General features: G+C 39.0%; 1 protein-coding gene across 2 annotated transcripts; it reads right to left on the bottom strand.

The window, feature by feature from the left end:
* Nucleotides 1-2,870: 2,870 nt before the first annotated feature.
* On the bottom strand, nt 2,871-11,900 carry LOC135092153 (zinc finger protein OZF-like). Of its 2 annotated transcripts, none has more exons than XM_063990417.1 (2): nt 11,680-11,900; nt 2,871-7,026 (listed from the first exon to the last, which is right to left on the bottom strand). In XM_063990417.1, exon 2 carries the CDS (start codon nt 6,815-6,817, stop codon nt 5,222-5,224), a length of 1,596 nt encoding a protein of 531 aa, XP_063846487.1. In that variant the 5' UTR covers nt 6,818-7,026; nt 11,680-11,900; the 3' UTR covers nt 2,871-5,221. The 2 variants fall into 2 exon arrangements, with proteins under 2 accessions (XP_063846487.1, XP_063846488.1); XM_063990418.1 differs by lacking the exon at nt 11,680-11,900 and adding an exon at nt 10,295-10,622.
* Nucleotides 11,901-16,745: the final 4,845 nt, after the last annotated feature.

Genomic DNA, 16,745 nt, shown 5'->3' with positions numbered 1-16,745 from the left:
AATTTCATAAGTGACAGAATACTATAAAAGCTAAACTGACAATATGTCATGCAAGCAAAAAAATTCATTGGCATTATCATCACTGTATCCAAGTTCCCCTAGTTAGTGTAAAGTTGATGCCAAGAATATCCATGTACCCACTTAGAGGTTTTAAAAGATTATTTTTGTGTTGTGGTATCACCTTTGGTTATGATTTTAGAAACAGCACAAGAGTATGACATTTCAGCATCGAGGAATTAAACTCTGAAATTCACATTAGGTGCAGATTCACACTGTGCTCCGGCAACAACAATGATTGATGAGCCATCACCATTTCCAAATCTGCCACAAGAATGTAAACCTATAGCAGTGAAATCAAGACATGATGATCAATTGTTTATCAAGGAAGAAGTATCCCATTTATTTGTCAGAAATTTGAGCCAAGTTTATTTCCATGGCATGGTCAGATTAATTGTTGTGGTGAAAGATCCATTTAACAGGCACAAAAAGAAACTTAATATTGATTATTCTCAAACCATCAACCAGTTTATACACCTAGATTCATATCTGTGAGCATATATCACCAGATTAAAGAGAGTGTGAAAAGATTTACTGCCTTTGAGGCCAATCAGAAAATGTAGAATTCCATTTGGTGTTACTAATGGGGTAGTTGCTTTTCAGCATGCCATGGACAAACAAGTGGATGAAAATCTGATTGATACTTTCCCATATCTGGATAACATTACTGTGGCTAGATTAACTCAGGCTGAACATGATGAAAATGTTCAGTAAATCTAAATCAATCATGTCCATATTTCAGTGTTCTTGGGTAATGTGCAGGAGTTAATATTATGAAGCCTGACGGACTATGTCCACTCCAAGAAATACAATCCCAAAAAATGTAATGTTATAGTAAAGAGCATTAGGGTTATTTGCTCATGCTACATGGATTCCAGATTTCTTTGGAATCCAACTTTTGGCAAATACAAAAATCTTTCCAGAATGTGATTCATGATGCCATGACTCAAACACCTTGCTGGGCTGTTTTTACTGTCTAGCTTAACAGACATACATAAGACTTTTTGCCATCCAGAAGTAACTAAACCTTTGCACTTTATGCTGTTAAGAAATCTCCCTTTTCCACCGAAGATGTAAAGAAGACATGCATTTTGTAAAGTTTGTGCACAACCTAAGCCAAAGTTGTCATCCAATGGAAAGAAAACTCAAAGAATGTAACACTGCAGCATTGATTTTTAAGGGACCTTTGCCACTTGCAACACTAATACATACATCTTCATGATTGTTCTTGAATATTCTCACTTTCCTCTTGTATTCCCAAGTTCAAATATTTATACAAGAACTGTGATTAAGTTCCCTGAAGCAGTATTTAGCCTTTGTGAAATGTCCTCCTTTATCCACTCAGACCAAGGTACTTCTTAAAATGTCTCAAAAACCCAAGATGTATGCCTCAAAAGAATGTTGCAACAATCCCTTATCATCCCATTGGCAATGGCCAAGTAGAACAATACAATGGCATTATATAGGTCATTTGTCTATCTTTTCAGACTCACAGTTGGGAAAAATAGCACTGGGAAGTAGTACATCCCAAGGTATTGCATTCAATAAAATTTCTTATGCACTGCAACTAATGAAACCCTTCATGAATGCTTTGTTTCCCAACAATGATTCAATCATGGAAGATCATTACCATCCTGACTTTTGTCTTCAGGGCTATTGCTACTGTGACAGCATCCTTGAGCTAGCAAACATAAGCCATTAGTAGGTTAGGTTGAACTTATTGATGTGAATCCAATGTTAGATATCCAGATGGATATGAATCAATAGTATCTGTTCATGACCTGGCTTGGAGTCCATAGAGTCCAGTAATTCCTAAGCAAGAAAATGAAATAGATGTGCAAAATTTAACCAGGTCTTCAGGTTCACCCCAAAGTCCGCAATGTAACACTTCAAATACCTCAGAATTCCAACACACTAAGTTCTCTAATGGTAATCCTCAAGTATGTCCCACCACACTCACTGAATTAAGGAGGTCTGTCTGTGTTACGGTCCCCGAATTGTTATGGGTGGGATTTTTAATTTTATTTATTTATTTTTATTTTATTTTTTTTACACAGTATCATATTGTAATCATGTTTTATAATGGAAGTTCTTCTGTGTAATGATATACCCACTGTCTCTTTATATTTTTTAGGACAAGAGAATGCAATATTATTTAATGCTATTGGCAACATTGTTTGGCACATCTTACATCATGCACCATATGCCACACTCGTCATCACGGGATGAAACTTTCCTAATACTTTAGTTGCCTAACATGCAGGTATCATTTACACCATTTATTAATTATGTTCTCACATGATTATGCATATACATTACTGATAAGTATAAATCATTTTATTAATTACTTCATGTTTCTTATGCTACATGGGATGTTTTATTTGTGTATGTACACACACTATTAGGCTTGCTCTGTTGCAGGCATGTAAAATTCAGTAATAAGCTGAATAAATCTCAGAAGTTGTCACAGTTTCTTGGATAATAATAATAATAATAATAATAATAATAATAATAATAATAATAATAATAATAATAATAATAATAATAATAATAATAAAAATGACAAAGGTGCCACAAACTGTATGCACTGCACATTACCTCAAGATATTACAGCCATAACTAGAATCATGAATCTGAATAATTATGAATAAATTCATTCATGACTGAAGTAGTTTTACCCACTCAACTTTAATATTCACACAGCACATTTCATAACATAATGATGAAAGAATTACAAACCCCTAAAATATCTGGTTTATACAATTATCTTTTTTCTTAGTGATGGTGTTGATGATCAGGTATATATAACAACCTTTTTCTTGTGCTTTATTAAATATACAGCCAACTGCTTGCATTTTTATACAATATATACCTTTGAGAGAAGCATGAGTACAGGCTAATATTAAGTAATGTATTAAGGGCTGCTTCCCTCACTCTCTCTTTTTCCTGTTACACAGCAGCATCCATTCAAGTACATATAAAATGTGTGGCACTGTGGCCTACATCAATAAACTCCAACATGTTCCTCAGCAGTGCCTAATGTCCTACATGGCAGTTCTGGTACACTTGTAGGAACAAAAAGTACAGGAAAGGAGCAAGCTGGAGGTAAGTCCAAAGAAGGAAAAATTATATGTAACTAAAAGCAGCAAAATCACTTCCCACATTAGATTAGTAGTGAAGGTCATACAGTCCTGTAATGCTATAGGAAAGATGTTACTACATCCACAAAGCACACCAGCAGAAGCTTGGAACAGACTTGTCAGGTTGTGCTGCTGAGCCACCAGTAAAGACTTGGAAGGAAACAAGATATATCTAGGAAATTAATTGAATCACATGTCAATTGTTCAAGCGAACAAGTAGTACTGAGGGTGTTGAAATTATATCTAAATTAATATGTCATTTGAAGCTTGGACAATAAAGACATAATATATGATTTTAAAAGTTGTGCAGCAGTAAAGAAAGAACTACATGACTGCTGAGGATAATATTTTGCAAAAGGACAAACTTAATTTTATCAAGGCTCATTTGAATCAATGGAATGAAATGCAATCTCATCCCAACTAGCCATGATCCCATTGCCATCCATCATTCACATATGTTCAGATGAGGCAATGGGTAGCTTATCTGTCACCAGCCAATCATATGCATCCCAGCAGAGTGAGAGAAACTGTCTAAAGTCAATCTGAAGACTGTTGTTGTAGCTGAATGCAAAAGTTTTCAAGAATGTGCATGCAGTGGTATACAACTGCATTACTTAAAAAAAGAAGAAAAAAAGTCTGGTCATAGCTGCATTTCTTCTCTCCTATTGGATTGAATGTTAATGTCATATTTTCATCTTTATCAGAACACTGACCTTACCCAATTTAGCATCCTCCAAAGTGGCAAAAATAGTTTGAACTTCTCTGTGGAGATCACATCCCAAGTACTGACCCCCACCAAATAACAGAAGTACTTGACCTTCATGTCACATCAAACTAGCTCAACACATTCTCACTGGGAGGTTAGCATGTGTTGGCAAAAACCATAGAAAAAAAATAAATAAATAGAACATACATGAAGGAGGATCATTTGTTTGTTGTTTCTCATCCTTAAATACTGCTAGTATCTTTTCTTATGTAACTGTGGAAGTATAGATTTACAGTTGAGAGAACATAAGGAGTCCTGCTACCACCATCCGCTTTTGCTTTTCCTCATTAAGGTAAAATCTTACTTTCTTGCTTGATTCCTGCTAATTTGAAACCTTAACACTGAGTTGATTTTTGCATCTTCTATCAGAGGTTGCATCTCTCTTCTTAAGGTAAATAAGTCTGGTCTACTTTTATGTAAAGTCAACTATACCATCTTAACACTTTCTCAGTTGGCAGTCACTTTCACAAATTTTGAAACATTAATTTTTAAGGCTTTCAAATTACATCACCTCACTGGAAGAGTGATTTGAAGTAGCAGTCACTTAGCTCTAGCTAAGTCAAATGGTCAGGCACATCAGTATTTCAGTCAGTTGATCAGCAAGTCAGTCAGTTAGTCATCTGGCTAGAGGATTTATAGTAATAGATACACAAAGGTTGAACATACTATAGCATTAGTAGTGGGTACCTTCTCTGTACTGTACACACACACACACACACACACACACACACACACACACACACACACACACACACACACACACACACACACACACACACACACACACACACACACAGCCCCTCTCTTAGTCTAGGATCATCAGAGGCCATAATTTCTAAGTCTACATAATCAGCATATTGTGAGAGTATTTACACTGTAACGTAATGTCTAGAGTTACCTCTAAAGTCAATCCTGCAGTATACATTCATACGAACATGTATACATACACACACTGACACTGGCTCTGCAGGTCAGGATTTCATGTTCAAAACATGTGTCTGGGACTTCAAAAGTGCTACAAAGTTTTGGTAGTTTTCAATTCTACACACACACTACACAACAAAGCTTCATCTTGAGAGATTAAAGTTGGTTTCCTTTCTTCTTTTCATCATTATGACAGTCAGTGAAAAAAAGAAAAAAGTTACTTAAATGTGTTAATATTCAATTTTTTCTAAGAATATCTTTAATTTTTTCCCCTGCTTTCTGTTTCAGGTCTGTGGCACTCTTTCAAGTCTGAAAGAAGGAACAAGGGACCCTATTACAGTGGCCAAAGAGTTCTCACTTTGTCCGTGAGTTGGCCTGTTAGCTGGCCATAAGGGTAGGCAGGCTGGTAGGGCTGTGGGTTGAAGATCTTATTGGCCTCCTCATAGTTTGTGACCTTGTTCTCGTTGGACACATTGGAGACATTTGGCACATTGGGAACAAGGACCAAGCTGTTCACATGGTTCTTCTGAGTGAACAGTTTAGCATACTCTTGGTAATCAAAGCCTTTCTTCTCAGAGTGCATGAACCTGTGGCTGTTGAGGTGACTCTCCAGACTGAACCGCTTCCCACACTCATCACACTCAAACTTCTTGCCCAGGCTGTGCACAAATTGGTGACTGCTCAGATGAATCTGTTGGGCAAACCGTTTACCACACTCATCACACTCATACATTTTCTCCTCACTGTGCACAAACCGATGGCTGTTGAGGTGACTCTTCTGAGTGAACCGGCGGCCACACTCTAGGCACTCATACTTTCTTTCCTCGTTGTGAATGAACTTGTGGCTGTTAAGATGGCTCTTCATGGAAAATCTCTTACCACACTTCTCACATTCATACCGCTTCAGGTCATTGTGGAAGAACCGGTGGCCATTGAGGTGGTTCTCCTGTGCAAAACGCCTCCCCCAGTCCTGTGTGTCTGTCTTTTTCTCGTCACTATGAATGAATCGATGACTGTTAAGGTGAACCTCCTGTGTGAACCTCTTGCCACATTCCTTGCATTCATACTGCTTCTCCTCGCTGTGTACAAAGTGATGGCTGTTCAGGTGGCTCTTCTGGGCAAACCGCTTCCCACACACCTCACATTCAAACCGCTTCTCCTCAGTGTGCACTATACGGTGACAATTCATGTGACTCTCCAGGGCAAACCGCTTGTGGCATATGTCACACTCGAACCGTTTCTCCTCCGTGTGTACAAATCTGTGGCTATTGAGATGGCTGCGCTGGATGAACCGCTTGCCACACACCTCACATTCAAACTTCTTCTCGCAGTGGACCAGCATGTGGCTGTTCAAGTGGCTCTTGTGAAAGTAACGTTTGTTGCAGATCTCACACACAAATTTCTTCTCACTGTGAACCAACATGTGGCTGTTCAAGTGACTCTCCAGAATGAAGCGCTTACCACAGATCTCACAGCCAAACTTCTTCTCACTGTGCACCAACATGTGTCCATTGAGGTGGCTCTTCTGCACAAACTGCTTGCCACAAACCTCACAGTCAAACTTTTTGTCAGTGTTGTGAACAAGCATGTGTCCTGTCAAGTGGCTTTCCATTGTGAACTTTTTGCCACAAAGCTCACACTCATACTTCTTCTCCCCTGTGTGCACCAACATGTGTGAGTTGAGGTGACTCTTCTGAGCAAACCGCTTGTGGCAAGATTCACATTCATACGGTTTCTCTCCAGATTGTAGCCACATCTCAATCTGGGAGCGCAGTTTATTCTGTTCCTTGGCAGCACTGGAGTCATCAAAATGTGTCACAGTCCCATAGGTGGTGCCAGGATGCTGCTGTGGATGCTGGGCTACATCAAACACTGTCTGTGTCACCTTGTTCACCTTGTCTGGGTAGAGTGGTTGGTGGGGCTCCGCCATGACGCTGTAAAGTGGTGTGGAGGCACAGCGGCAATGGTATGGGTCACAGAGGCTACACCTCACTCCTCCATGTTGACAACCCTCCTCCTCCTCCTCCACCTAATACCCTCCAAGTAGATGATCCAGAAGATTAGTGTGACAAGGTCCTCGCTGCTCCTGTTGGTGCTGCCAGTTCCCCTGTTGCTCTATGTTCCCCGCCACTCCACAATCTGAAAGAAGCACATTCTAACTAAATGTATTCTCTCTCTCTCTCTCTCTCTCTCTCTCTCTCTCTCTCTCTCTCTCTCTCTCTCTCTCTCTCTCTCTCTCTCTCCAAAAAAAAATACCTACCTTTCTTCCACTTTATACTCCCTACTTTTACTCATGCCTCCTCCTCTGCCCACCAACAGAAGAAATTTTAAAGCTTTCCCTCAATCCCCTCTAAAAAATATCTTCACTATCTTCTTTAATGTAATATATTAATATTATATATTACAGTACAATGGTTTTTTCTTTATTTTCATTTTTTTTTACTCTTTTCTCAATTATTTAGACAAATGGTGTGAGACGCAAAAGGGAGCCCTCATATCAAGAATGAGAATGAGATGTAAAGTAAAAGTGAGTAAATGAATGAGTGTGCCACATAATCTAATTAGTCAATCAGTTTGTTGGATGAGAGAGAGAGAGAGAGAGAGAGAGAGAGAGAGAGAGAGAGAGAGAGAGAGAGAGAGAGAGAGAGAGAGAGAGAGAGAGAGAGAGAGAGAGAGAGAGAGAGAGAGAGAGAGAGAGAGAGAGAGAGAGAGACAAGCAAAAAGAAACAGGCTGGCAGACAGACACAGATGGACACATATACTTGATCTGGTGAATGTGTAGCTGGGTGAATAGGATAAGGGAGTGAGTGACTCATTTGCTCACTCAATCACCTGCTCACTCACTACATTTGTCAATTTAAAGACGGACTGAATCAACTAGTACATCAGTACAGAAGTTCAGAGTGAGTGAAACCACCTGTTATTCAGTCAGTCAGTTTGAATGAGTTATAAGGGAATACAAAGGCAGATCAAACAGCAGCCTTGCTGATCTCTTGAGGTTGTTTGTGATAAGCCACATTATCTAATCTAAAATAAGATATATATGATAGTAACAATGAAGAAGGCTTGGTAGGTGAATGAGTCAGTCAGGCCATCAGTTAGGTGAGTGAATGAGTCAGGTGAGTGAATGAGTCAGTCCTTCACTTTGGTCAGTCTGTCAAATAAATTCATCAGTTTGATGAGCCAGCCAGTCAATCTGGTGGATGAGTGAGTGAGTAGAGCTTAATGAAAGGGTGAGTCAGTAAGTAAATCAGTGGTGAGCAAATTTGTTATGAAGTCAGTCAAGCAGTCCTTCAATTTGGTGAGTGAGTTGGTCAGTCCTTCTGTCAGGTTTGGGAGTCACTTTGTTAACCTAGTGAATGGCAGAGTTAGTCAATATGTCTGTTTGGGGAAAAAGTCAGTATGTTAGTGTGGTTAGTTAGAAAATCTGTCAGTCAGGTAGTCAATTTGATTAGTGGTCAGTCCTTCAGTTTGGTAATTCAGTGAATTAATCAGTCAATGAATTAGTCAGCCATACATTGTTTGATGAATAAGTAAGTGTGTGAGTACAAGTCAGTCAGTCAGTCACCTTAGCAAGAAAGATTAGTAGGTAGGTGAATCAGTGAGTCACTAAGTTGATCAATGAATTAGGCTGGTGGATGGATGAGTAAGTTGATGAATGAAAGAAATAACGAGGAAATTAAAAAGTAAACTCAATGAGTCAGTTTAGCTGAATTAATTAGTCATTCAGTTCGTTTGTTTGGTTAAAGAGTGAATTATAAAATTGAATCGGTTTGATGAGTGAATTTGCCAGTCAGAGTTTGGGGGGGTGGTGAACAATTTACCAAATCAATTCGTTAATTTGGTAAGCGTGTATTAATGTGTGAATAATTAAGATAATTCATCTTTTTGGGTGAGTGAGTAACTGAAAGTCACCATCAACTTAGAGACAAGAACTATGTACATATGAACACACTCAAAAGTTACCGGAGGCCGAGGGGCAGAGAACGGGACAGGAAGAGAATGTGAAGGGAAGCCATAATGAGGAAGTCAGTATAAATAAAAATAAAGCTGCAGCAAAATTACAACTGAAATATGGTGAAAGTAGCAATGATAATACAAGTAGGAGAGAGAGAGAGAGAGAGAGAGAGAGAGAGAGAGAGAGAGAGAGAGAGAGAGCATGACACAAGTGGCGCATGACGCGTATAACACTGCACCGCTATTGATCGTGTTATGATAGTAGTAGTAGTAGTAGTAGTAGTAGTAGTAGGAGCTGCAGATCACTAATGTGCTGGTAGTTTGTGGTGAATTAGCAGCTTAGAAACAGTAGTAGTAGTAGTAGTAGTAGTAGTAATTGTTGTTGTTGTTGTTGTAGTAGTAGTAGTAGTAGTAGTAGTAGTAGTAGTAGTAGTAGTAGTAGTAGTAGTAGTAGTAGTAGTAGTAGTAGTAGTAGTAGTTGTTGTTGTTGTTGTATGAAACCAAGAGAGAGAGAGAGAGAGAGAGAGAGAGAGAGAGAGAGAGAGAGAGAGAGAGAGAGAGAGGGTGGAGGTGGTGGCGAAGACGTTTGCAGCACCGGAGGTAGTGGTGCCTGACAGCGATATTTGCTGCTGTTGTTGTGGGAGGAGGGAATAGTGGTAAGAAGGTAAAGTAACGAGTAGTGGCGGTGCAGGGTATTCTACAGGCTTATATATATATATATATATATATATATATATATATATATATATATATATATATATATATATATATATATATATATATATATATATATATATATATATATATATTTTATATACTTACGCAATAACTACTAGTGTAATAAAAGCACCACCACCTGTATTGGATACGAAAATATTAGCACGGCCTAGCTAAACATACCCAAGACAAGCCACCCTTTCCTACAGCGAATAAAATAAGGGATAAATAAATAAATAACATAACATAACATAAAGTCAACAGTAAAAGCGATATCCTTCAATTTCTACGCATGGGTGACATGTCTTACTGCTCTTATCTTTCCTTCACGCTCCTGAATAAGCTACAAGCAGTTCTTGCAGTGCAGTAAAGGAGGAAGAGGAGAAGAAGGAGGAGGAAGGACGGAGAGGGAGGGACAGGCTTTGTGAGGTGGTGGTGGTGGGAGTAGTGGTCGAGGGAAGGGCTTGGACGTGAGTATTTGTGCGTCCGAACTTTCTCACCCGACATGGGTCAGATGGACAATAATTCTATATATATCCAAACAGCACAAAGTAAAATAAATAATACAATAACCACAAAACTTACCACTGCAACTTTCACTTAACAGCGCCAACTAGTGAATAAAAGGGATATATGATATAAAAGATTATGCTGAAGCCGCATCCAGCAGACGAACATACGCACTTCCTACATGGCGGGAGTTGCTGGCTAGGGGAATACAGACAATAATTACCCGTCCAGCCTTTCTCCAGCTACACCTCCGCCTCTCCTCGATGCACCTGTACCACCGCACCACTATTCCAACCACCCACGTCACACTGGACCACGCAGAACACCGTGCCACTGTTCAATATATGAGATAACACGCATCCTTACTGAAACAGGGAGATAGAGAACGAGAAAAGCGAGGAAGGAGGAGGAGGAGGAGGACTTGGAGAGTATCACGGGGAGAAGCATGAGGAGGCACTAGGCAACTGCACACACCCAGCTCCGTCCGTACATACACAAAAATTCCGCTCAAGAATTTGATCCCCATACTTTGAGGCTGAGTGTCATAAACCTTCCACCTTCCCTCTACCTCCACCCTTCGGAGAAGCTCCCTGCCACGGTTTTGTTCTTCAGCGCCATGCGATTTTTCTCTGGTATATAGTGAAAGCTGTGTATAGCTAAGGCGAGCAAGGAAGTGGAAAAGGAAACCAACCATGATATGCATAATGCAAGAGGAACTGAGAAGAGGGGGCGCATTCACTAATTTTCTCTTTATACATTTTAATATTAAAGGCGGACATGTATATACGTAATCTGTGTTAACATTCAACCATTTAACAAGTGATGCATGAGTAAATCTTTTTGTGCTGACCTTAATAAGTCAATGTGTAGTGCCTGAGTAATTTGACTCCTGCAATGGTTACCCACGATTATATATAAGTAATTCTCTCTCTCTCTCTCTCTCTCTCTCTCTCTCTCTCTCTCTCTCTCTCTCTCTCTCTCTGATAGGGAAAGATAAATTAGGGAAGGCTAGAACGAACAGGGAGGGAGGGATAGAGATGTGTAATCTCCAATTAACAAAAACAGAACGAAAGCAAAAAGCGGCGAATAAAATGATTCGGAGAATAGGTGTCTGAGGTGAAGATGTGGGAGTGGTGATGGTGGAGGTTATGGAGTGCCATCAACTGCCGGAGTGATCGCGCATCTGGCATGGCACCCTCACCAACACCACCGCCGCCGTCGCCACACTGTTGCCAGCCTGAGCACACTTAAACCCCCTGACGGAGGCTGCGCGGGTTGCAGTGCGCTGAGAGGGCCTGGGAGAGAATCGAAGCCTAGGCGATCGTTACCCGTCACCAATTCACGTCTACACCTGAACTTAAATGGTATACAGATACACTATGAACCAAGAGGCGGAGGTGTAGGGTGGCTTTGAGCATAGTTAGGTAGCAGATTGCAGGGCAAATCACTAGGGAAACAAAGAGACACAGGGACAGAGGTTGGAAGAGGTGTTTCACTAGCGGCATCTCACAATGGACTCGGAGGAGGGGGGGAGTGTGGAAGTCTCGAATATAATGTTAGAAGCTCGTGTTTCCCGTGTTCGACGCAATGTCACATCTATCTACCTACCTCGGGGCCTGACGGGCGGGTTCCTGGGGTGGCTGCCGCGCTGATAGACTCCCGGCTTGCATGGTTCACGGCAAAGGCGAAGGAAAACGGTTTGAAAATGGGTTCTCCCGAGGTAGACGCCACCTTTGGGCACCAGTCGGGCCGCTCCGCCTCCCTCCTCCCTCCTCCTCCCTCACTCGGTGCCTGGAGGTCACAGGACGTTTTCTTAGCGTTGGCACCACTGCTTTTCACGTCCGTTTTCTGTTGTCGCTTCGTTTTCTCCCTTTTCTCAGGGTGTCTATGAAAATAATTTCTCTCTCTCTCTCTCTCTCTCTCTCTCTCTCTCTCTCTCTCTCTCTCTCTCTCTCTCTCTCTCTCTCTCTCTCTCTCTCTCTCTCTTGCATGTTGTGGAGAAGCAATACATCAGGAAGTAGTCGTGTAACACAGCGTTTGTTCGGTGAGACACAGCGTACTAGCTCAAGTAACAATGCAAAGAATACTGGTAAGAAGTCTGAACCAGAAAAAAAAAAAGCACAGTCCCAGTTTGCAATAAATAATGAGAAAAAAATAAATAAAAGGTTTTATTCATCCCGTAACACACACACACACACACACACTATAGCAAGAACACATAGGGAATAATGGAGTAAACATTCCCTAACACGACCGAATGCATAATATCAATATAATCACAAGTACCTACAAAATACATTTTAATGACTCATGAATGACTCTCCCATCTCAAATTTTTGTTCTGCTAGTTAGAGATAAAATGGAAACTATTTGTTTTCGAATTGCTGTTATCTTTTATAGTTACTAAATACTTGCAGGAGGAGATGGTGGTGGTGGTGGCAGTGGTAGCGGTTGAGAAGGTTAACAAGAAAAAAAGGAAGAGGGGGGGAGGATTAGGAGAAGAAGAATGATTCAGGTTACATAATAAGTGGTTTATGTATACATTTCTTAACCGATGCAGCAATAACCAAAGATAGGAATGAAAATGTGTCGCATCATGTAGCTACAGAAAAAAAAAAATGCTCCATGGCATTATAAAACATTTTAAAACTGCCAATAAATAGATCAATAAGTCCTCAACAGTAGTAGTAGTAGTAGTAGTAGTAGTAGTAGTAGTAGTAGTAGTAGTAGTAGTGGTGGTGGTAGGGTTTATGTAAGATATAAAATCTAAGAAAAAGCAGACTGGTATTCTTACCACCATCTTCATCATTAGTGCCTTTCTTATCATTAGCATTAATAAAAGCAGTATTAGTGCCGTGATAAAACTATTATATATATATATATATATATATATATATATATATATATATATATATATATATATATATATATATATATATATATATATCCACACGAGAGAGAGAGAGAGAGAGAGAGAGAGAGAGAGAGAGAGAGAGAGAGAGAGAGAGAGAGAGAGAGAGAGAGAGAGATTCTAAAACCACCAAATTGACTTTACTCATCAGAAAAATTAAATAGAATAATCATGGTGAAAGCACAACAAAGAATAATGTGTATCATTAGCTGCGAGCATAAGGGAAAAAGAGCTATATAGCTTCCCTTCCCAGTAATCGATGATTGTTTGTACGCCTGGCAGCACCACAACATCATTTTTCCCTTAACTGTTACTATCGACCCAGACGCTTTCAAATCATACACACATATCATGAACTAAAAAATGTTGTCTTTCCCGTGTTTCCTTTCATAATGAACCTTCATTAACCAGAATCAAAGCCTGTAAAGTAATGTCTTGGAAACAATATCTTGGTCATCTCTCCAGACATTGGTAACACTGCTTCAAGAGGCATGACGTCACTGCTCGGTACTAGCAAACATTTTCAGAGTTGCTGGCCCGATATCCCTTTCATCCTCCTTCCGTCCTTCACGTGTGTGTGTGTGTGTGTGTGTGTGTGTGTGTGTGTGTGTATATATATATATATATATATATATATATATATATATATATATATATATATATATATATATATATATATATATATATATATATATATATATATATATATATATTCTTGAGTTTAATTCCGGTTCGCTTACCGCAAGGAAGTTTTTTTTTTTTTTTTTTTTTTTTTTTTACCTCTCCACACGTTTTGTAAAACATTACACTGCTATAGTTTTTTTTCCCTTTAAACATTTTGCATGTTACATTTCAATCGAACCATCTTTGTAAATTAATTTCACAATGTTAGCATTGCTATTCTGATTCGGAAACATAATATCGAAAAAACAAATTAAAACTGATACCAACATGATATTTGTGATCATTACTGAGTCACTTGATCCACTCACTTGATTGACCGTCCATTTTCAACAGATTTACAATCAGTAGATACTAAAATTATCAAGTATTTGAGGCGCCTAGAGCCGAAAATTTAAAACGGAAAAAACACCATGAAAGTTTTGTGAGTCTCAAAATGTTATATCTCTTCAATGGATAACGATAAAAAGTAATGATTGGTATCGAAATATTCAGCGATTTATGCCCTTTAGATTTAGATGAATGACATTATTAAGTTACAATTAAATTATTAAAAATAAATAGGTGACTGTGTTTTCTTCGGTATAATTTTGTCAAGGGTATCACACAGCTACATTAAAATCGTATTTAATACCCACACATTGTTTTTAGCCTTTTTTTATCAAGTTATTTGATTTTCTATATACTAATAGGGGAATCACAACTATCAAAAGGTCTTATTGTTAGTGAACCTATCATTTTTTTTAAAGGAAAACCGTAAGCGACATTATGTACATCGTAAGATGAACATAAACGAAGAGAATGATACAAGCTTAAAAAAAAAATGTAACTGGAACAAAGTAAAACAAAAGAATTAATAAACGTTATAATAAATATATCGGTATAAGGGATAATAGAATATAAAGAAGTAATAGTTATCCAATGCTTCCAAAGCTCACATAGGCTTCCCCATGTTTCTCCATCTTTTAGTGATTTTTTTTTTTTTTTTTTTCATTCTGCTGGATTACGCTCCCTTTTTCTTTCTCTGGAGGGTCATGGCTCCTCAAGGGGTACGCTCTTGTCCGCCATAATAATGAAAATCTTACGTGTTGTGTAAAAGGAAAATCAAGGGTACCAAGCAGGTGGGAAGAGGGGGAGAGTGTGAAGCCTGTGGGTGTGGTAGTAGGGAAGTGTCCCGGCGTGACACGTGAATCACAGCACGAGCTGTCATTTGCTCGTGTCAGCTAGCTCTTCCCCGTGCTGCTGTGGCCAGGGGGTTACTTCTCTCTGGTCCCAACAGCTGAAAGTTATCACTCAAGCGCGTCAAGAAGGTTACGTTGATAATTTCACTTGGATGGATTTTTTTTATCCTATTGTGGGGTTCATTCTGACGTCCACACTCTATCCCGTCATGGTATGAAGGTTGGGGAAGACAATCCAATAAAAGTAATAATTAAGGGCACGTCAGTTACGTCACTCTGGTTCTGGGAGACTCATTTAATTCATTGTAAATGAGCAAAAGACACTTTTTTGACGTTTTTTCTTTTTTATTTATAGTTTAGTATATATATATATATATATATATATATATATATATATATATATATATATATATATATATATATATATATATATACACACACACACACACACACACACACACACACACACACACACACACACTTCATTTATCTATTATTTTTTTTACAGTTCTGTGTTAAGACATGCTTCACAAGGGAGGGGATCAGAAATATCTCAAGGTAGGACTGTTCTTCTAATATCGACCCGAAATATCCCTCAGCTTTTTCTTCATTAACTTCACAAACATTTTGTAGCCTTAAATCTAATTTTTAATCGGTGGAACACCATATCTCCTCTTCTAAACATGATTTTTTTTTCTTTTTTTTTCCTTACTTAAAAACAGGTGTCTGAGAATACTGACAGTAACTCCTTCCCTGTTCCCTCTTACTTTCTCTATCCTCACTTTCAGTCCACAGTTGGATGTTGCGTTTATGTGCGCAATGACCTAACTTCCTCTCTTGCCCATGCTCTTGAATTTTCTGAATTTTGTACCATCTGGCTACGACTGCAGAGTTACTCTCAAATTAAATTCATCTGTGCTGTATACCTATCACCTAACTCCTCTAAATATAAAAAAAGAAAAAAAAATCTGATTATTTAGCTTCCAAAGTAGGGCACATCCTGACCCTTCCGTTTCGCGAAAATCTCCATTCTTGGAGATTTCAATGTTCGCCACCGGCATTGACTTTCCTGTCCCATCACTGACCAACCTGGTGAACTAACTTTAACGTTGCTATCCTCTAAGACATAAAATAACACCCTACTCGTATTTCTGACCGTCTTGGAGATGCACCTCAGTCCTACCAGTTCATATTTTCAGTCTTATTTTTTTGTATTATTACACAATTAAATAAGAAGCAGTGAAATCTTTATTTTGAACTTTAAAGAGGGAGTAGGGTCTACATACACAAACATACATAATGCATGTATATATTGTTTACACACACACACAATCTCTCTCTCTCTCTCTCTCTCTCTCTCTCTCTCTCTCTCTCTCTCTCTCTCTCTCTCTCTCTCTCTCTCTCTCTCTCTCTCTCTCTCTCTCTCTCTCTCTTCTTGCCAGCTGCTTAACTATGTACTTAATTACTTATGCATTATTACATATAATACATATATATACAGTACTAGTACACATTATATACATGTACATACATACTTTTATGCATTTACATGCTAAAGGTAGGTGTGGGCGCCCATAATCCACCACCAAAATGTTTATTGCTTTACTTAAGCAACAAACAAGGTGTACCTTAAATGGCTTATAGTATACCTGTAAGCTATTTTCACGCTAGGTGGTAACCATATAACCAAGCCCTTCTCTCCTATCCTCTCCTTCCTTCTCTCCCTCCTTCTCTCCCTCCTTTCCCTCCGTGTTAAGATCATAAAATTTTGCCTGAGCTGTTCGCTACACTTGTTTTTTATCTTTTCTCTTTCTTTCATAGGAGTGGATTTTACAGGGTTTTACATAGTCGCGCATCCGACCTTCAGTCCCTGTGCCACTTCTTCCTCTGGCTGATGCGAC

The sequence above is a fragment of the Scylla paramamosain genome, chromosome 39, assembly GCF_035594125.1.
Source record: "Scylla paramamosain isolate STU-SP2022 chromosome 39, ASM3559412v1, whole genome shotgun sequence".
Classification (NCBI taxonomy): Eukaryota; Metazoa; Arthropoda; class Malacostraca; order Decapoda; family Portunidae; genus Scylla; species Scylla paramamosain.
Note: the sequence above shows the minus strand (reverse complement) of the source record. Positions and strands in the feature narration are given on the sequence as shown.